General features: G+C 35.2%; 3 protein-coding genes and 1 long non-coding RNA gene across 4 annotated transcripts; 3 read left to right on the top strand and 1 right to left on the bottom strand.

Annotated features, from left to right (window-relative positions):
• Positions 1 to 554: 554 nt before the first annotated feature.
• On the bottom strand, positions 555 to 1,758 carry LOC9309213 (zinc finger protein ZAT6). Its single transcript, XM_002873099.2, has one exon. The coding sequence runs from the start codon at positions 1,438 to 1,440 to the stop codon at positions 718 to 720; it is 723 nt and encodes a 240-aa protein (XP_002873145.1). The 5' UTR covers positions 1,441 to 1,758; the 3' UTR covers positions 555 to 717.
• Positions 1,759 to 4,417: 2,659 nt separating this feature from the next.
• On the top strand, positions 4,418 to 5,043 carry LOC9307158 (S-protein homolog 21). Its single transcript, XM_002871042.2, has one exon. The coding sequence runs from the start codon at positions 4,456 to 4,458 to the stop codon at positions 4,846 to 4,848; it is 393 nt and encodes a 130-aa protein (XP_002871088.1). The 5' UTR covers positions 4,418 to 4,455; the 3' UTR covers positions 4,849 to 5,043.
• A 230-nt stretch (positions 5,044 to 5,273) lies between these two features.
• Positions 5,274 to 6,793, top strand: LOC110227871. Its single transcript, XR_002331533.1, has 5 exons — positions 5,274 to 5,351; positions 5,477 to 5,529; positions 5,614 to 5,978; positions 6,070 to 6,445; positions 6,523 to 6,793. It is a non-coding gene; the product is annotated as an uncharacterized LOC110227871 (long non-coding RNA).
• A 5,448-nt stretch (positions 6,794 to 12,241) lies between these two features.
• On the top strand, positions 12,242 to 19,541 carry LOC9309215 (pullulanase 1, chloroplastic). Its single transcript, XM_002871043.2, has 28 exons — positions 12,242 to 12,554; positions 12,646 to 12,787; positions 12,870 to 12,922; positions 13,024 to 13,132; positions 13,272 to 13,408; positions 13,499 to 13,698; positions 13,788 to 13,937; positions 14,221 to 14,281; positions 14,477 to 14,597; positions 14,835 to 14,925; positions 15,001 to 15,094; positions 15,278 to 15,373; positions 15,471 to 15,611; positions 15,822 to 15,872; positions 16,020 to 16,090; positions 16,212 to 16,304; positions 16,427 to 16,517; positions 16,942 to 17,013; positions 17,259 to 17,315; positions 17,402 to 17,470; positions 17,564 to 17,620; positions 17,835 to 17,909; positions 18,052 to 18,140; positions 18,224 to 18,301; positions 18,405 to 18,543; positions 18,760 to 18,869; positions 18,960 to 19,059; positions 19,184 to 19,541. Exons 1-28 carry the CDS (start codon positions 12,318 to 12,320, stop codon positions 19,292 to 19,294), a joined length of 2,895 nt encoding a protein of 964 aa, XP_002871089.1. The 5' UTR covers positions 12,242 to 12,317; the 3' UTR covers positions 19,295 to 19,541.
• Positions 19,542 to 20,465: the final 924 nt, after the last annotated feature.

The following is a 20,465-nucleotide window of genomic DNA, read 5'->3' on the forward strand; positions in this document are numbered from 1 at the left end:
GGCTCTTCTTTGTTGAGCTCATTCTTTTAATCTTTTGTATAGGCCTTTCTGGTTGTATGTGGAGATGGTGCTAGCTAGTGTAGGTAGTTTGTCTCAATTCTCTTTGTGACTGATTAATATTATTAACTCGGATGACAAACAAAAAGAAGAGAAATTATTGCTATTAAAAGCTCTAGTTTTGAGAAGATGGGATCTACTTATTGGATGATGGTCACGAGCCACAATGCTTAGAACACGGGTAGTGGGGCAAGCAGGTGGATGTGAGTCTTGGGGTATAGGTATTAGAAAAACAAAAAAATTGTCTCTCTCTTCACACTCGAGTGTAAGTTTACACTCGGGTGTAACATTTTTTCTCTCTATCTCTCTTCTTTCTTTTTCTCATTTTTCTTTTGGTTTAAATTATAATACTATAATACGTTAGGTGATACCGGCCCACCGAGCTAAGTAGGCTAGTCCAATGGATTAACAAACTGGCCCGTAAATTAGTCATTTTTGACGATATGCCAACGTACAACGGATTCAAGCAAATTTTGATACGTGTGATCAACATGAAGTTAAATAAAAGTTCTACTTTTTTTTTTAGAAACATCTCTATTATTATACAACAAAGAATCATTTTTCAATGAAGAACATCAATCAAAATCGAAATTTGTATGTACAGTAAAACAATTTCCTATAAACTGAATCTGTAAGTTTTTCCTAGAGAGAGGTATATGTTTAGGGTTTCTCCGGGAAGTCAAACCGGAGTTTCTTCACCGGCATGGGACTCATCACCTCTTCGTCTCCGTTGACCACCGATAATTCCGGTATCGGCGGTATGTTGAGGTCAAACCCACGGTGGCCGCTACTGACGTGGCTTGTGGACCCTACACCTTCAGAATTCGACACGCTACTGCTCCCGCCGCCGCCGCTTTTACCTTCGTAGTGGCACCGTTTGTGGCCGCCGAGAGCTTGGCCGGTGGCGAAGGATTTATGACAGATGGAGCAAACGTGCGACTTCACACTTCCTCCTCCCCCACCGGAGATACCAGACATGGTTATCGCCGACGACGTCGATGGCTCATCTCCTCCTCCTCCGGCTGATTGAGTTAGCGAAAAGCTTTTCCGGTGGCTTGCCTTGTGTCCACCGAGAGCCTGGTAAGAAGAAAACGCCTTGTCACAGACGCTACACTTGTAGATCGGAGAGGGAAGAGGAGGAAGCAGAGGAGGTGAAGAATAAGAAGAAGGCAGGTCAAGGTCACGGGTTCGGTCTCCGTCGCGAGCAAGAAACATGAGACACAAAGCGATATATTCATCCTCCGTTAGACTCTGACGGTCGAATTCAGATCTTGATCGCTTAGATCGTTTGCCTTTGCTCCCATGAAACCCTAGTGCTGAATCTTGAAACAGAGTCGGCATCGGAGAAGCTAATCTTGGAGAACTAAGAGCTTCAAGTGCCATTATCTTTGAGTTTAAGAAGACTACTAAGTTCTAAATTGAGAAGATTTTTGTATATGAAAGATTTGATTTGAAGAAACAAGAAATGAAAGTGTGTTATATATAGTCAAGTCAGAGGAGTATGAAGAGGAAGGAAGTTGCGTGTCGAGAGATGAGAAAGTGTTGAAGAAGAGTGAAGAAGTCGATAATCACTTAATTTTATAAGTATTATTTTACTTTAATTATAATGTTGTGTGGACTAAAGATGAAATGAATTTAGTATCTAAGTTTGGTTTGGGCACATTTGGTTTGACTTGGTACACGTGTTTGTAGAAGTCGGCTAAGAAGACTTGTTCTCATTCTTTCTACTAGTAAGTAAGTAATGCCGCCTTCTTTAATTCTTATCACTTAAGAATATTCCAGAGAGCTCTCACTTAGGTGTTTGCTGACCAACCAACCAAGTGGAGATACAAATGGCCAAATTAAGTCGGCTGCTACTAACCACTTATACTGTCTTTTCATAATTTATCGAATTAATATCTACTACTAATGTCTAAACTCCATCAATATCGACGTAACCTTTTAAATCTTTATGTCGGGGGCTCACTTAAGAGACCATATATAACTGCTTATCAAGGAGAGGTTTCGTACTTGGGTGAAAGGAACGAACCTAGTGAACTAGTGCCACTATAGTGCCCCCACCCCCCCACCCTTCTAATGTAACCTTTATCTATGTTTATTGTTTCTTTAAAATAGGTTTGCCAAACTATATCATGTTGGCAAAATTTATATTGGCATCAATGACTGTTTTACAAACTATATATTTTTCAATAAAGCATCGACTAAAACTGAAGAAAAGAATGCTAACAAAGGGAATGTCTGACCAACTAAGAAAAGAAATTTACTATATAAGAAAAGTTTATAATATACTGACCTAGGAATAGACGAGAACTAACCATTATTTTAAAATTTTAATATTTACTCATATTGTTTTTTTTTTGGTATGAGAGGAGGAGACAAGTCTCCCACCATTTATTTAAAACTGAAAAGCAAATATTTACTCATATTGTTGTCTTACGAAATTTTAATAATTAACTTTGATCAACGACTATATTCATAAGAACGAAAACTAGACCATAATTTTAAAATGTACTCATATATTTATTTTACAAAATTTTCTCTCAATTTTTTAAACCATTTATTAAGTTTATGGTTGAAATATTTTCTTAAAGAAAATTACTCGACAAAAATTGGCAACTAGATATAATTGAAAAAATATTGACCACGCAATAGTACTAAATAATTCAGCCATGTCTACATGATGACCATCTCGATTCTCCAGCCATTTCTAATTTTAACGCATAACCTCAAAAAATAAAGAGAAAACAGATTTTAACGCATAACCTCAAAAAATCATATACTGATCAAATTTGTATAAATACATCAAAATCTCAATCTCTATAAAGAAAAACAAAAACAAAAACAATCTAATTAACATCCCCAGATAAACAAAAATGAAAGGGCTCACAATTGTTCTCATTGTTTTAGTGTTTTGCATTGGAGATACGCACGGGAGAAACGTATTAATGATAGTAAACAGGTTACCAAAAAACGGAACCCTGAGGGTCCATTGTTATTCGAAGGACGACGATCTGAGTGTCATATATTTGCATCGCAATGACCCACCACTAAGTTGGCGTTTCAACGATGCTTATTTCCGTGAGACGAAATTTACATGCGATCTACGCCAAGGAAATCATTGGGCGCATCACCGCACGTTTGTAAGTTACAAGTCAAGTATGAACCCCTCTCAGAAAAATAATGCAAATGCTACATGGTACGCCGGTGCGAAAGGACTCTACTTGTCCTTTAACTACAGGACTCCTGAATTAATGTATATCTGGATGTAAACCAATCATAACCAGTTGCTGTTAATTTTATGTTTAATTAATATTCTTGGTTTGATGTCAATATTACTTACTATATATCTAGGAAAATTTAATAACACAAAATGTAAAATAATAATATCGGAGACTCGAAAACATGTCATTACATATGAATGTAGATTATATATACGTTATATTTTAATTATGCCGTCGTAGATTCGAACGAGAAAATTAATCACCACCTCTCCCTCCTCTTTCTTCTATCCAACATGAAACTTCTATCGTTTCCTCTTTTTACTTCAGTTTGTTCTTTTTCTTCGTGGCTACTTAATTATTTTTGTTTTCAGATATTATTTTCGAAAAATTTATACAAATATTTATAATAAAACAAAATTTGTTAAAAACATGGATTATTATTTAGATTATATATTTATGTCATATTAGTAACAATATGTTTGTCACTAAATTATTTTTTTCAAAATGTATTTTGATTTATTTTTAATTAATTAATAAGTTTTTTTTTATAAAGGTAAAACTAAATTTTAGATTATGAAACTTTTTTTATAACCAATTCAACCATTAGACTAAATATTTTTTAATTTATTTTTAGTGAATATTTAAAAACATATTTTGCGATTTTCCAAATCCAAACCTGTTAGTCTTAAATTCATGGTTGGTTCGATCAAATTTAAACAAAGTGGTTATATATGATTACAATAAAACTTACTAAATCTTTCAAAAAATCCGTGTGAGAAAGGTCATAATTTAGTGAAAAATAAAAAGTCAATCAGAAAATTATGAAAACATAAAAATATTAGAGAAGAATTAAACAAATGTATTGAAAATGAAGACTATATGGGGAAAAAATATTCAAATTTTCAAAATTGATTAGAAAAGCATAAACTCAAATCAGAAATGTACATTTATATCTTTCCTAATTTTTTGTTGTCTATATAAAGATCAGCTTGAACGCACTTTAAAAGAAGACTACATTATTTTTTTCCGTTAAAAATAAGATAAGAACAAGTTTGGTAACCGTTTTGTCCTATTTTTGTTGTTGTAAAATATCAATGTCTATAAACAGAAAAGAAGATGTATATAAGTAAGCATCAAGGAGAAAGAAATCATAGACCAAAGAGATTTGATCAACAATATGAAGAATCTCTTCATCTTCTTGATTCTTCTTAGTGTATGCATCGGAAATACAATCGGAATAAGTACACTCTTGGTCAAGAATGAGCTGAACAATAAAGTCCTCGGTGTGCGTTGTAGATCTAAGGACGACCACCTTGGTGATCATATTTTGCGCGTTGGCCAAATGACCAAAAACAATTTTGATGATAATGTTTGGAAGAGGACACTTTTCTGGTGTAATTTGTGGAAAGGACCTGATTTTAAGCTCCACGTAGCGTTTGATGCATACAGATCTCAGTGGAAAGCAACCATGGGGCCTACGTACTTGTGGATAGCAAGAGAGGATGGGATCTATTACACACAAGATCCCAGGACGCCTCCTGCGAAAAGATATGATTGGCCAAAGGCTTAAACGCCCGATGATTAGGGTTTCGTTTTCTTCGTTCACGCATGTGTGTATCGGTCTGATGAAAATCATTCCTATGTTTTTTTTTTTCCGGTGATTTGAATAAAATTTGTTTACACATGTTACTATAGAAATGTAAATGTACATGTAACGGTCGGCGGTGAAGCTTATCGTGTTCATGTTACAATCCCTACTTCATTATTCTGTCTTGTGTTTTTAACTTTTTATTGATAGATGAGAAATCATAAGAATTGGATATGTAGCCTAGTGATAATTATAGGCAAAAGTTTTGAAATGTTTTCAATTTACAATCCAACTAAAAAAGGAATAAAAAAGGCAGAATTCATTTGATATACGAAAATGATGCCTAAAACCAGAGATAAAAAAAAGCCAATTATAAAAACCTTATTCAGACCTAAATCCCTAATAATATCTTTTGTTATCGCTGCCTCTCGAAAACCTAGCAAGCCGCTCTTCTCAACTTCACCATGGGCAAATCCATCGACAAAGTAAGTACTCTTCTACTTATATATATATCCTGATGGCTTTCTTCACAAGGATTAATCTTTAACCTTTCTGTTTGAAACGAAATATTTGAAGTTAGTATAATTTCTGATCTTTTGTACCTCCTTAGGGGCTGAAATTACTGTCTCTGAAGGGTAGCGATGCAGCCATTCCAAAAAGCTGGTAAATAGATATGATATTTGTTTTATGTTTGTTTGTTTGATATGTTTAAGATGTGTTCTTGTCTCGTTGATCAAATTATTGCAGCAACGTTGGGAGAATTAGGGTTATGGGATATGACACTGGGCTTCATCGTAATGATGTCGTATAAGAGCGTTGAGAAAACATTTCTCTTCATGTGGAGAGATCACTGATGTTTATATTTCCAAAAACTACAATTACCATACTCTCTGGAAGTTGCGTGGCTTCTTCTTCCTCCAGTTATTTCTCTGCCAGCTCTTTTTAAATGCTAATTGTACTCTAAAGTGTTTTTGTTTTTGGTTTCACAGATGTGGTCATATTTATTTTCTGGGAGAAGGCGCGGTAGATAAGGCGTTGCAACTTAACGGAAGTGACGTGGGAGGATGGAATGTCACTGTTGAAGCTCATCCGTTTCCGACATATGCAAACGAGTAAACTGATTTTTTTTTTTTTTTTTTTTTTTTTGTATCTTTAATATATAATGTGTATCATTCATCTCCAGCAATCCAATAATTATTGCAGTTCCGCTATTTTAAAGGTTGAAGGATATGACACTTCCCTTAGGGAGAATGAGATCAAGACACATTTGACTCAACTTTTCTCTCCATATGGAAAGATCTCGAGTGTCTTTTTTGGCAATGGGTTAGCGAGTGGCCTCTTCCTCCCGTTTTTCTCAACTTTCCAAGTCATTAAATGACTAAAAAGTTATGTGTCTTTGTTGATATTTTCAGCTCTGCTACAGTGTCAGTTCGTGGAGAGGACGTAGCAGTGAAGGCGCCCCAACTTAATGGGAGTGACATTGGGGGACGCAAACTAACTGTTCTGCTTCTTAATGGTGGAATATCGACTGTCCACGAACGTCGCAAATACGGCCATCACTGTCCTTGTCGTCACCTAGGTACATAAATTTGATTCTTTATTCTTGGTTCCTGATTTTCTTGATAACAAAGTAAAAACTTTCTTGGTTTATGTTAGGTAAGAAGGCAAATACGACTGCAGAGTAGAAAGCTCTCTCTCTTAGGACAAAGTCAAAGCTCTTTTGGTGTTTTTAACTTTGTAATACAAATGCAACCTTTCTCGATGTTTAAAGTAAAGCTCACTAATCATATTATCCGCCTTTATTATTACCCAAGAGTATCATTATTACATTTCTTAATCCCATTATCGTTGATGGACATACAAAATCTAGTTGACTTTCTTGTTAATAAGCTCCTTGAACATGTTATCGTTAATAAATCTAAACTTAGCCGGAAAGAAAATCACAATTAGTTAAAATGAGCTCATGATTTGAAGAGATTCTAGCTAAAGAACCGTTTTACGTCGAAGCTTATCACAGATTAGTATGTTGGAGATACAATCCAAGTCCCACATCGGAAGTTTGATGGGACAATCAATAATATATAAAGGGTTAGGGCCAATCCACTAATTGCCAATTGGTTTTTAGTTGGAAGCCCAGAATTAGCCCAAATTTAACATAGTATCAGAGCCCAAAATTCAAATTCTGGTGGACCTAGAAAAGTGGATACGGACATACCTCAAACCCGAGTAATGGGAGCCGAGAAAGGGGCTTATTATCGGTCCGAGTGAGGGATCGAGGAGGTGTGTTAAGATCCATGTGGTCCTTGGATTGAAGGGGAGATTGTTGGAGATACAATCCAAGTCCCACATCGGAAGTTTGATGGGACAATCAATAATATATAAAGGGTTAGGGCCAATCCACTAATTGCCAATTGGTTTTTAGTTGGAAGCCCAGAATTAGCCCAAATTTAACATAGTAGTGGCTTACTTTGAATCCGAATCCAAGTTATCAGAGATCGAGAGTAGAATCAACGAAAAGTGATTGAGAAATGCAAGGAGCTAGTTATAAACGATATGATGCCCTAAACCAGAGTAATGATAAAGTCATAAAATAAACAATTATAAATTAGTATCTTCAGACCAAATTAAATCCCTAAACCTGTAAAATATTTTTTAAAGGGTTATCGTCACTCGAAAACCTAGCAAGCCGCTCTTGTCAACTTCTCCATGGACGAATCTGTCGACAAAGTAAATCTTCTTCTTATATCTTTATGATGGCTTTCTTCGCAAGGAATCACATTAATACATACGGCATTTCTCAATCACATTATCGTTGATGGACATACCAAATCCAGTTTACTTTCGTGTTAATAAGCTCATTGAACATCTAAAGTTAGCCGACAAAAAAAATCACAATTAGTTAAAATGTGCGATATCTATTTGGCCAAGAGATCTAGCTAAAGATTCGTTTCGCGTCGACGCTTATCACGGATCAGTAATAGCGTAAAAATTAATGTATTTTGTTGGTCTTAGGTTCAAATAGGAAGAGTATGTGAGGTTTTTAAAGTACGTGAGGAAATAAATTCACATCTTCTGCTCAAACACAAACACAGATCAAACAAATCTTTAAAGATGGCGTCACTGTCCCTAATTTACTTTTTTTTTAATGTTATTTTTCGATTTGTATGGCTTTTCTAAATATCTATATTTTATAAGCCGAAAAACTGTTTTTTTTAAAATTCTTTATATTCCTAATCTATTACTCCAATTTTGTATTAAAAGCTGTTTTGTTGAAAAACAAGGTGTTTCGCGCTATTAACTCCTTTAATATCCCACCATCTGTGTACTCAAATAAAAATCGTATGTATAAAAAAGAATCGTATTTTGAAGAAACAAGATTGATCTCTTAGTATAAATATTTGGTCATAATTATTTCCCAAAATTAACAGAAAATAAAAATAAAAAATGGGAAGTCAATCAATCTTGTTTCTTCAAAATAGATTGAGAAATAATGGTATCATAAATTGGCAGGAATGCAAGGAGAAATTACTTTTAACAACTAGAATTGTTTAGAGTTGGAAATTAATAGGTAGTAGCAATATATCGAAAATACGGAAACATAGAAACAACTTCGAGAAACAAAAGCAAATATAACAAAAAAGCTAGACGAACTTGTTTTATAGGAGACAACCCCATCGCTCTCTTAACATAACGTGGTAGTGGATCTCAATATCTCATCATAAGGCTTGAACTAAGTAGTTGAGAAAAGTCATCAGACATGTCAAATGTTGAAAAACATACATATATCAGTATCATCATCAGAGATTTTATCGAAGTATAATATGGTTTACATATAATAATATCATAATAGAAATAAACACATAAATCCTTAACATAAGCAAGGGAAGTGGCTGCTTAATTAGGGCTTCCACTTAATATTGTATATTTTCTCACATTTTTATAAGTAAATGTTTGTCTATTTTGTACGAGATTTGTCAAGTTTATCTTAGTATTGAATTTAGCCATGTAATTCTCTAAGAAATCATATGAGTCCATATTATTTGTTTCTTTACTGAAATACGTGTATATGTATGATTATGAAGTGGTTTAAACAAAAAAAACTTACAAAATTTGTAAGTGTAATCATAAAAACATATACATATAAATATATATATATATATAGTTTTAGCAATCAAATATCTATTCATTCATGACAACTAAATTATACAGCTACATTTGACATAAATGGTATGATTATTTTCTAGAAATTGTGAAAAATATATTTTGATTGACAATTTGTTTTTTCCGCTTAAGGCACTTAAAATGTTTCGACCGACACTGCAGAATACATAATTACTTTCATTTCCACCACCTCAATGATCACGCTAAGGATAGAGTCTCTGCCAAGGTCTCTAGCAAAGAAGAGAAACCCCCTATCCCCATTTTTCACATCTTCATTATTATCGTGACATTCCCATACCCTAGTTCCATCTTTAAATGTTTAAGCACCTATTCACAACATTCCGTAATAGTTTAATTACATAAACATCAACAAGACAATGTAGAAATAGTAACAAAACTCTGTGATGTGATGATATGATGTAGAAATAGTTTAATTGAGAACATCTATTCACAACATTAGGTGATAGTTAAATTACAAAAATAATAACAAGACACCGAATAATAATGTGATGATGTGAAATAAGCAGCAAAACTGAGAATAATATAAATTTTAGTTAACACGGTTTTAACCACCATAATATAATTTTTTAATAAACATGTAATGTTTCTATGATTTGTTTAGGAGAATACTTTTGATGTGAAACTACAACTACACGAGCAGCTATAATGATGTACACCGGTGTTCATTTCCCATAAACCTTACCTAAGTGTTTCTGATTCCCACCGAATTTAAAAGTTTGATCCAAAAACTGATTACATTAGTATTTTCTTCAAACCAAAAAAAAAACCCTAGCTTCAGATTTCACATTTTTTTTTAATTAAGGTTTTAACTTATTTAAATTGCAGAAAAAGAGATTTTTTTTTTGGGAGACTCACAAAAATACTCCTTTTTCAATACCCCTTTTCAAAAATGCCCCCTTTGGATGTCCATTTTTAAAAATACTTCTTTTATGTACAAAATGACTAAATTACCCTTCTTTTAATAAAAGATATCATAAATATATAAGGAAATATAACAAAATTAGGTCCACAAAATACAAAATATTTTTTGGCGGGAAAAGTGATCCCCCAATTTTTCCCGTCAAAACACTTGTAAAAATTTGTAAAACCTTTAAAATACCTTGTAAGATTTTCCCGTAAAATTTTTTCCCGCCAAAAAATTTTCCCGCCAAAAATTTTTTTTTACGGGAAAAGTGATTCCGCAAATTTTTTGGCGTTAAATTTTTGGCGGGAAAATTTTTGGCGGGAAAAATTTACAAGGTATTTTAAAGGGTTTTTACAGGGTATTTATAAGGTTTTACAATGTATTTTAAAAGGTTTTACAACGTATTTATAAAGTATTTATAAGATATTATAAGATTTTACAAGCTATTTTATAAGGTTTTACAAGTTATAAGGTTTTACAAGTTTTTTATAAGGTTTTACAAGTTATAAATACCTTATAAAACCTTATAAGTACCTTGTAAAACCTTTTAAAATACATTGTAAAACCTTACAAAACACTTGTAAATACTCCGTAAAACCTTTAAAATACCTTGTAAATTTTTCCCGCCAAAAAAATTTCGGCAAAAAATTGTGGAATCACTTTTCCCGCAAAAAAAATTTTTGGCGGGAAAATTTTTTGGCGGAATAATTTTTACGGGAAAATTTTACAAGGTTTTTACAAGTGTTTTGGCGGGAAAATTGCGGGATCACTTTTCCCGCCAAAAAATATTTTGTATTTTGTGGACCGAATTTTGTTTCAAATAAAAGTAAAATGGTCATTAAAAATTAAAAGAGGGCAAACTTAAAAATGGACTTTTAAAAAGAGCATTTTTGAAAAGGGATATTGAAAAAGGAGCATTTTTAACAATTTTTATTTTTTTTTCGACAAATTGCTTATGGCCAGTTTATTTAAAGCCCAATTAGAAAGAAAAAAAGTGGATAAGAGAACCACGACATGGACCAGCCCAGAAGCCCAAATAGAAAGGAAATGGAATTTTCTAATCAGATAAGTGAACCGGTTATTAAACTTGATAAACCAGACCGGGTGATTATTTTTGTAAATTTATTAACTTGGTTTGCCGCCGAAGCAACCGTATCTTTCCCCATCTTCTTCGATAGAAAGAATCTAGGGTTTGGGAGATGAGTAGTCGATTTCGTCGGATCCCCACAACCACATCTGTAGCAATTTTAGAAGCGAGCGAAAGCTGTGAGTCTCTGAAATCTTCTGATTTTTGGCGTCGATTTGCTTGAGGAGACAATCGAGGAGATTCCGGTGCCGACGATGGTACATTGTTGACTTCCATTTTCTTTCGAATTTGAAAGGTTCTCAAGCTACGAGAGAGTACGATTCTCACTATCGTATTACTTGTAAGTTAATTTGTTGTCCAATCTCGCTTCAGCTTTGACTGGAATCGAAGTATGAGGATGAGGTCTTGATTCATGTTTCCCAATTTCAGAGCAATGGAAGGGGTTAAACGATATGATGCCCTAAACCAGAGTAATGATAAAGATTAAAAAAAAAACAATTATAAATTACTATCTTCACACCTAATTAAATCCCTAAACCTGTAAAATATTTTTTAAAGGGTTATCGTCACTCGAAAACCTAGCAAGCCGCTCTTGTAAACTTCTCCTTGGACGAACGAATCCGTCGACAATGTAAATATTCTTCTTATGATGGCTTTCTTCGCAAGGAATCACATTAATACATATGGCATTTCTCAATCACATTATCGTTGATGGACATACCAAATCCAGTTTAGAGCAACATTATCGATAGTTTCTTAAGACAACTCTTAAGCTAAGAGATATGTCTTATAACTAACAAAAGTCTCTTAGCTAAGAGACTTTAAGAAACTTTTGTTAGTTATAAGATATATCTCTTAACTTAAGAGTTGTGTTAAGAGACCACCAATAAAGATGGTCTTACTTTCGTGTTAGTAAAGCTCATCCGACCAAAAAAATCACAATTAGTTAAAATGTGCGATATCGATTCGGCCAAGAGATTCTAGCTAAGATCCGTTTCGCGTCGAAGCTTATCACGGATCAGTAATAGCGTAAAAATTAATAATTTGTTGATTGGTCCTCATATGAATAATTAGGATTTTATATTATTTGGTCGAATTTATCAATATTTAATAACACGTGTTCCATGGACAGGGTCAATTTGACAGGATGAGTAGTTATATATATAACTGAAAGATAGAAGAAAGTTTAGGGACTAAAAAGAAAATTCATAGATATTTTGAAGAACAAACGGTCGGAGAACATCTGAAACTATCATCAGTCGGAGAAGAAGAAGAAGAATGGCACTGACACTGACACCAACAGGCTCCGTTCATCTTCTCAATTCCACCTCCGTCTCGCGTCCTCAGATCTTCGCCGCTGATTTTAATCTTCGATCGCGGTGGCGACGTCGGCCTGTTTCGTCAATCTCTAACTTCCGTCTCAGAATTCCGTCGAGAACTTCGCTTCACTGCCTCTGTTCTTCGTCTTCCGCTTCATCTCCTATGTCGCTCGAAGTCTCCAGTCCCAAATCTCAGGTTAAACCCTCTCAATTTTCGAGCTGGAATGTTGACCGATCATGTTACTGATTTTGCTTCTTTTTAACGTTTGCATCAAAATTTTGGTCAGTTTCTTGATTGTTTGATCTATGCAAGAGCGTATTGGGTTACCCAAGGCGTAATTGCTTGGAATGTGGATGTTGGTGAAGGGTCTTGTTACTTGTATGCGAGCAAAAGTGCTGGTTTATCATTCAGCCAAGATGGAATCGATGGTGCTTAATCTTATCTCTAAGTTTGTTACCATATTCTCCCTGAAGGTTTTTTAAATATTAATCCAAGTTCATTGGCTTTCAGGTTATGATTTAAGAATCAAGCTTGAAGCTGAATCCGGTTCACTTCCTGAGAATGTGAGTTGTGCATTCTCTCTGCTTTATGTTTGCTTCATAAGAGTACAGAATTTGTTGGGGATTTTAAAAAAAAAATTCAAAGTAGAAAGGTTGATTTTCAGGTGATTGAGAAGTTTCCACATATTAGGAATTACAAATCGTTCAAAGTTCCTAAAGATTTGGATATCAGGGATCTTGTCAAAAGCCAGTTAGCTGTTGTTTGCTTTGATGGTAACAGTTTTCTTTACCATTTCATTTACATTTTCTATATTTTCATATTTGTTTCCCTTTCTTGTTTAGGATAACTCATTGCCAACACTAAGAAACTTACGGAGACTGAATTATTTAGTGGTTGTTTAATTTTCTGTAGCGGACAAACGGCTGATTCAGGGAACTGGTTTGCAGTTGCCTGGCGTCCTGGATGAATTGTTCCCATATGATGGTCCCCTGGGTGCACATTTTACACCAGAAGGTGTCTCTCTTCACCTCTGGGCTCCCACTGCTCAAGTATGTTGGAAATGGTTAATGGTGTTGCCTTTTATACCTGCCTTAAATATAATTAACTCTTTCTGCGTGTTCATTTGTGCATTTAAGTAGGCAGTATCTGTTTGCATCTATAAAAACCCACTTGACAAGAGTCCGATGGAAATCTGCCCACTCAAAGAGGCTACCGATGTGTGGAGCACTGAAGGAGCTTGTAGTTGGGAAGGATGCTATTACGTGTATAAAGTATCAGTCTACCATCCAAGCACCATGAAATTGGAAACTTGCTATGCTAATGATCCTTATGCACGGGGGTAATAGTATTTTTCAATTGGCTTGAAAGCATACCCCCATACAAACTTTTTTGAAAATGAGTCATATGTGATTTGTATTTCTCAAGCAGGCTTTCAGCAGATGGGAGCAAAACTTTCTTGGTTAATCTTGATTCTGATGATCTAAAACCTGAAGGTTGGGACAACTTAGCAGAAAAGAAACCATGCCTAAGATCCTTCTCAGATATAAGTATTTATGAGCTGCATGTGAGGGATTTCAGGTAATTATACCCAATTTCCAGATTCATGGTTTAATTTTACCATGGGGCAAAACATAGCATCTCGTCACAAATATACGTACTCTTTCTTACCAATTATCTTCCTCTCTTCCCGCAACCAAGAAACAGTAACTTCTTGAATAGACAAAGAAAAAGGATATTTTTCTGGCCTTTGTTTGTTTGGTCTAATCTTTGAATCACATTGTTGAAATTGTAGAGTCATTTTACTTGCTCATGCAGATTTCCCTTTTCTTCTCGTTTATCTAATTTTTACCTGCTATTTCAGTGCCAATGATGAGACTGTTGAGCCTGAAAATCGTGGTGGATATCTGGCTTTCACTTCAAAGGTGCATATATCTTTGTCCATGTGCATAACTTTATCATCTTTATCGATTTGTGCTGTGTAAATTCATATGTTATCCTGGTGATCCCAAATTTTAGTTGTATTTCTATTATTGATTTATTTCTGACACATTTGCTGCTCAGCAAAGATACTCGGATTCATCATGTTTTGTGCCATATCTCATAAGATATTTTGGCAGGATTCTGCAGGTGTGAAACATCTTCAGAAATTAGTTGATGCAGGTCTTACCCATCTACATCTTCTTCCAACATTTCAGTTTGGTGATGTTGATGATGAGAAGGAGAACTGGAAGTCCGTAGGTAGGGTATATTTGATGTCTCAAGCACACATTAAAACTTGATAGACTGTGAACGATTCTTCTTTGGGATGCTTTTTTCTTTAAATCTGAGGGCTTATTTATTGAACTCAAGTTAGAGCTCAAAAGCCGGAAAAAGGCCTCAAGTCTTCAGACAATAGAAACATAAGCCAAAGTAACAAAGTCGTCTGTCCTATTTCTGTTTTTTATTGTACACATAAGTATGACCTTTTTATTGTAGATACCAGTCTGCTGGAAGGATTACCACCTGATTCAACTGAGGCACAAGCTCGTGTTACAGAAATCCAGAATGATGATGGCTATAACTGGGGGTAGTTTGTTTGACACAAGTTACTTCATTCATTATGAAGCAATCACCTTAATCACAAGCTTTCTGTTTTGTGAAGGTATAATCCTGTGCTCTGGGGAGTCCCAAAAGGAAGCTATGCTAGTGATCCGACTGGTCCATGCCGCATAATTGAGTTTAGAAAAATGGTTCAGGTTTGCATTTTTCCCCTGTTTGGATATTGAAAACAGTAAGTGTATACTGGTCCTGGTGATTTGCAACACTAATAGGCTCATTGAAAGCTAAACTTTGTAGTGATTCGTACAATATGTTTGATGACTACATGGTCAAGCCTCATGTTTTTTTGAGTTGGCTCTTTATGTAGCTTCTTTTTTCAGGCTCTTAATTGTACTGGTCTTAATGTCGTCTTAGACGTTGTTTACAACCACTTGCATGCAAGTGGGCCACATGACAACGAATCTGTTCTTGATAAGGTGTGCACCTAACTAAGATTTAATTAATTTCAGTTTGATAACTAACTGTCTAGCCTTAATTCTCATCTATCTTCCACGACAAAATGTATTTGCTTAGATAGTTCCAGGTTACTATTTGAGAAGGAACATTGATGGTTTTATTGAAAATAGTACATGCGTAAACAACACCGCCAGCGAGCATTATATGGTTGATCGTCTGATACGGGATGATCTATTAAATTGGGTTGTTAACTATAAGGTACTTGACTACATGCTTGTAATCTACTCTGATTATTTTTCCATCTTGCTACTTCTTCCCCTCCCTAAAAAAAAAAATATTAGCATTTTTCTCATGTATCTTTCAACCTTTGATCGACTGACCATAACAAGGTTTATTGTATTCTGCTTTATTACACAAAGTTTATTTTGTCCTTTTATATTCTGTCTGATCATGTGCTGATTCTGTCAGGTTGATGGTTTCCGTTTTGATCTTATGGGTCATATAATGAAAGCTACAATGGTAAGCAGCTTTGTTACTCTGCATGTTTTATTTGTATGATTGATAGCTTTCTTTACTGTTTTCTTCAGAAGTTAGTATGTTATTTCACTAGCTTTAGTGTAATGTTACAAAAGTTTTGAGGTGAGTTGTAATATCGATATTCCTTAGGTAAACGCAAAATCTGCAATTGGTAGCTTGAGAAAGGAAACAGATGGAGTTGATGGTTCAAGAATTTATTTGTAAGTCCTGGCTATTTATCGGACTTAGATGCAAGTTTTCTGACATTTGTTGTGTCCTTATTCTTTTTCTTATGAAATAATTTTGGCCATATAATTTGTTGTGCTATCCCTTCATCATCAGATATGGTGAAGGATGGAACTTTGGTGAAGTTGCTGAAAATGGACGTGGAATAAATGCGTCACAGTTCAACTTAGGCGGGACAGGAATTGGAAGGTTTGAAAGTTCCTTTTACCTTTTTAGTTAATCCATTGGACATCTTGTCATTTTCTTCTACGATTGTACAACATTTTCCTGATTCATTTTGTTTTACCTGGAATGTTTAAATCTCTATTCAGTTTTAACGACCGGATACGAGATGCAACTCTTGGTGGATCTCCATTTGGTCATCCTCTTCAACAAGGATTCATTACAGGTTTATTGTTACAGGTATTTTGGCTTCTTTTTTTTTTTTTGTGCAGTTACCAATCAAGATATTGAATCACTAAAGTTTTTAGCTCTGCCCACGTGTCCCCTCTGTTCCATGAGTTTTCTTCTTCCTCATGTAAACCCTATAAAGCTTATCAGTTAAATGAAGAATATGGTATTAAACCACATCATCACATTTACATTTATATTCATGGCTTTACCAACAATTCATGTCTGTGGTTTTGCTTGGAATAGACACCACATTACGGCTGTATTGCCCATGTAAGTGTTTGAATAATTGTAGTGAGAAATGAGATTTCCATGCCATCAATCATCATGTATCGGTGTATCCTTATTTGCCCGTAAATTTTATTTCATGTAGAGATATGCTTAGAAATATGTAAAATTCTTCTCTTCACTTTTTAACTTTCCCTTTTATGGACAGCCTAACGGTCATGACCATGGTTCAGAAGCTACCCAGGAACTGATGCTTTCTACTGCGAAAAATCACATCCAGGTAATGATCACTGTTAGATATCATATGCAATATGGTAATCAGATTTCTGAAATCAAGGCTTAAGGATTGCCCAAACTCAACTTGCTCTCAAATTCGCTTCATAGCTGTTCCCAATGCTCTCTCCTTGCTTACTACATTCTGTTATCTTACTAGTTGAAATGTGACAGCGGTACGGATATCTTGCAACACTTAGGTTCTAGAAAGTCTTTTTCTGATATATTCATTTTACTTCCATCATGGATTAGACTGGTATGGCAGCAAATTTGAAGGATTATATGCTGACCAACCACGAAGGAAAGGAGGTATGTAAGTAGTCACACTTTACTATTTAACCTTTCACAAAGAATTTTTGCCTCACCTTTTATGATGTATGGCTCTCATTTTGTAGGTGAAGGGATCAGAGGTTTTAATGCATGATGCTAAACCTGTTGCATATGCTTCACTGCCAACAGAAACTGTATGCAACTTCATTTCTTCACTTTCATCATTTAAGTGAATCAAACACCAATAAATCTGTGATGCTCATACCAGCATTTCCCTGTGGTTTCAGATTAATTACGTCTCTGCTCATGACAATGAAACCCTCTTTGACATTATCAGTTTGAAGGTAATAAAACAAATATGATGTCTGAACTTTTTTTCCATATTTTCAATTCTTCAGCTCAATGTTTTCTTCTGCTTGATTAATATTCAATTCTGAAGCACTTCACTCTGCATGTTGTATCTGCGAGCCAACAGACGTGCATCCACTCTCTATTTATTTGCATCATACATTTCTACTTGAGGATATGTATAGACTTATTTCTGCTTTGTTCTTGCAGACACCGATGGAAATATCTGTTGATGAAAGGTGTCGAATCAATCATTTGGCGTCAAGTATGATTGCCCTCTCTCAGGTTCTCTACTGTATTCCTACTTAACTTAGAGATATGTAGACTAAGGGACTGCAAACTACGGCTAGTGGGCATTATTTTCGAATCTATTACACCAAGTAGATTTCCTGTTCAAATCTTACTATGTTTTATTCTGCATATAAAGGGTATTCCATTCTTCCATGCTGGGGATGAGATTCTACGCTCGAAATCACTTGATCGTGATTCTTACAATTCCGGTGACTGGTTCAATAGGTTTGCGTTTTCGTTCTTTTAATGAAACATTTCTTCTGAAAATATATTCCCCTACTGATCGACATGAACGGCGACAAGTTTAGGCTAGACTTCAGCTACAGTTCCAACAATTGGGGTGTTGGGCTTCCTCCAAAAGGGAAAAACGAACACAATTGGCCACTGTAAGTACCGACCAAATCGCCTTTAATAATCTGATTACTAATAGAACCATACATCCACTGCATGTTTCTGATACCAGTCAGCTCCTAATGAATAATTCTCTAGGATTAAGCCGAGGCTACAAGATCCATCCTTCAAGCCTAAGAGCAGTCACATAGTTGCCACCCTCCACAATTTCTTAGATTTGTTACGCATCAGATACTCTTCACCTCTCTTTCGTTTAGATACAGCAAGGGCTATACAGGTCAGGATGACTACTGTTTAATAAATTCTCTTCACTGGGTTCTCTGCTCTTATGAAACTTTTCATTTAGTATCCTTCTTTTGCTATGCCATAAAATACTACCAGAAGCTCATGCAGGTTCTAAGTGATTGTATTGACTCATTCACAATCACCGCAAATGAAGTAAGAGATCTCAAAAGCTTGTGGGCTGATATGACCTCTGTTTTTCTTTTTTCAGGAGCGAGTGCGATTTCATAACACAGGCCCCACATCAATCCCTGGTGCCATTGTCATGAGCATTGAAGATGGTCACAAAGGTATCCCCAGTGTATCTCAGATCGATCCAGTGTAAGCAAAAAAAAAATAAACAACTCGACAAATCTTTCGAAGCTTCATATGTGTAGACATTGTTCGGTAATGGTGCTGTTACCCCTACAGCTACTCACTCATTGTGGTAATCTTCAATGCACGCCCGTCTGAGTTCTCATATCTCAGTCCCGCTCTAAAAGACAGGAAGCTCGAATTACACCCGGTTCAGGTAAATCACGTATTACAGAAAATAGAACAATATCAATATCATAAGCTTTCACCTTTCAGTTTGTTGTGTATTAGAAAAGTTGTAAGATCTCTAAGGCGATAATTTAACTCTGAGTGACTAACAGGTGATGTCAGGCGATGAAATAGTCAAGAAATCAGTTTACGACTCGTTTTCTGGCGGCTTCACTGTACCAGCAAGAACAACGACGGTGTTTGTTGAATCGCGGAATGGTTGAAATTTATCCTTTATAGCTAAACAGGTAAATGCTCTGTTCCATAATACTCTCTCAAGAACATGGCTTGTCTTTAATATAATGCCTCGAAATTTAATATGTTGTATATCATTTTGGCTTACTTTCATCTTATTTATTTTAACTTATTCTATGTATCTCTATAAAGATTGTCAGATTGACCAAGCTCGAATGTGAAATTGTTTACATTTGGGCGATATAAAATATAGTGGATTTCGTCAAATTTGGGCGATATTGTTATCCAATTGTATAGGGATTGCTGTCATTTGTTATCCAAATCTCTCTGTGACCTAGTCTTCGAGGTGAAAAAATCCTTAGATATCCACATTTGTGCAACTTTGTTAACTATGTTCATGCATGGTTCCGGTTTTATCGTGATAGAGGGTCTTGTGAGTGCATCAAAGGTGAGTTCGTTCAAATTGCCGTATTATGATCCGAACGAAGAAGAATTGAAGGAAATGATTAGAAAAGAGGGATCCTTCCAAGTAAACGACTTGGAGACACATGGATTTGGATTGTAGCTTACAATCACACAGAGCTAAATCAGGAAAAAGAAAAAAAGCTACTAAGAGCAGTGACTGAAACAATGCTCATAGCTCACTTTGGAGATGCCATTAATATCGATCGATACATTGTTTAACAAGTACGTACATCACGTGTCTCAGCATGCTAGCTACGGGAATAAAACGTCGGTCACTTAATTTTGTCGTTTCATTGATTTGGAAATAATTTGTAGTATGGATTAAGGATATTTATCCGTGCGTGAAGTCGACAACACCAAACATGGCTTGGATTTCACTTTTGTGCATGTTGATGATTCTGTTCCAATAAGTGCTAGTGGTGTTTACGTATGAAACAAGACATAACGACATTAACAAATGTCACAACTATACAAAATCTCGTTTAATAGTTAAATATAAACATCATTAAAAGAATTTGTCTACTTTTTTTTTTTTTTGAATAACCGCGGGTCTCCCAAATGCTTCCTAAGCCCAATGACTAATCTCACGAGGCTGGCAATTCCTCTATGTAAACCTGCCAATGACCATGTCTCGAACCCTGGTGGCGGAAGTTACAGCTGTGACCCCTTTACCACTAAGCCACAAGGCCTGGTTGAATTTGTCTACTTCTTTTATTTACTAGAAACTATATACAT

This window comes from Arabidopsis lyrata, assembly GCF_000004255.2.
Source record: "Arabidopsis lyrata subsp. lyrata unplaced genomic scaffold ARALYscaffold_6, whole genome shotgun sequence".
In the NCBI taxonomy this organism is placed as follows: Eukaryota; Viridiplantae; Streptophyta; class Magnoliopsida; order Brassicales; family Brassicaceae; genus Arabidopsis; species Arabidopsis lyrata.

Bases quoted from the DNA above. Each gene is read 5' to 3' on its own strand.
- LOC9309213 (XM_002873099.2), bottom strand. From the start codon at position 1,440: ATGGCACTTGAAGCTCTTAGTTCTCCAAGATTAGCTTCTCCGATGCCG.
- LOC9307158 (XM_002871042.2), top strand. From the start codon at position 4,456: ATGAAGAATCTCTTCATCTTCTTGATTCTTCTTAGTGTATGCATCGGA.
- LOC9309215 (XM_002871043.2), top strand. From the start codon at position 12,318: ATGGCACTGACACTGACACCAACAGGCTCCGTTCATCTTCTCAATTCC. The intron at 13,409-13,498 runs GTATGTTGGAAA...GCATTTAAGTAG, and splicing joins TCTGGGCTCCCACTGCTCAA to GCAGTATCTGTTTGCATCTA. The intron at 17,014-17,258 runs GTAATGATCACT...ATCATGGATTAG, and splicing joins CTGCGAAAAATCACATCCAG to ACTGGTATGGCAGCAAATTT.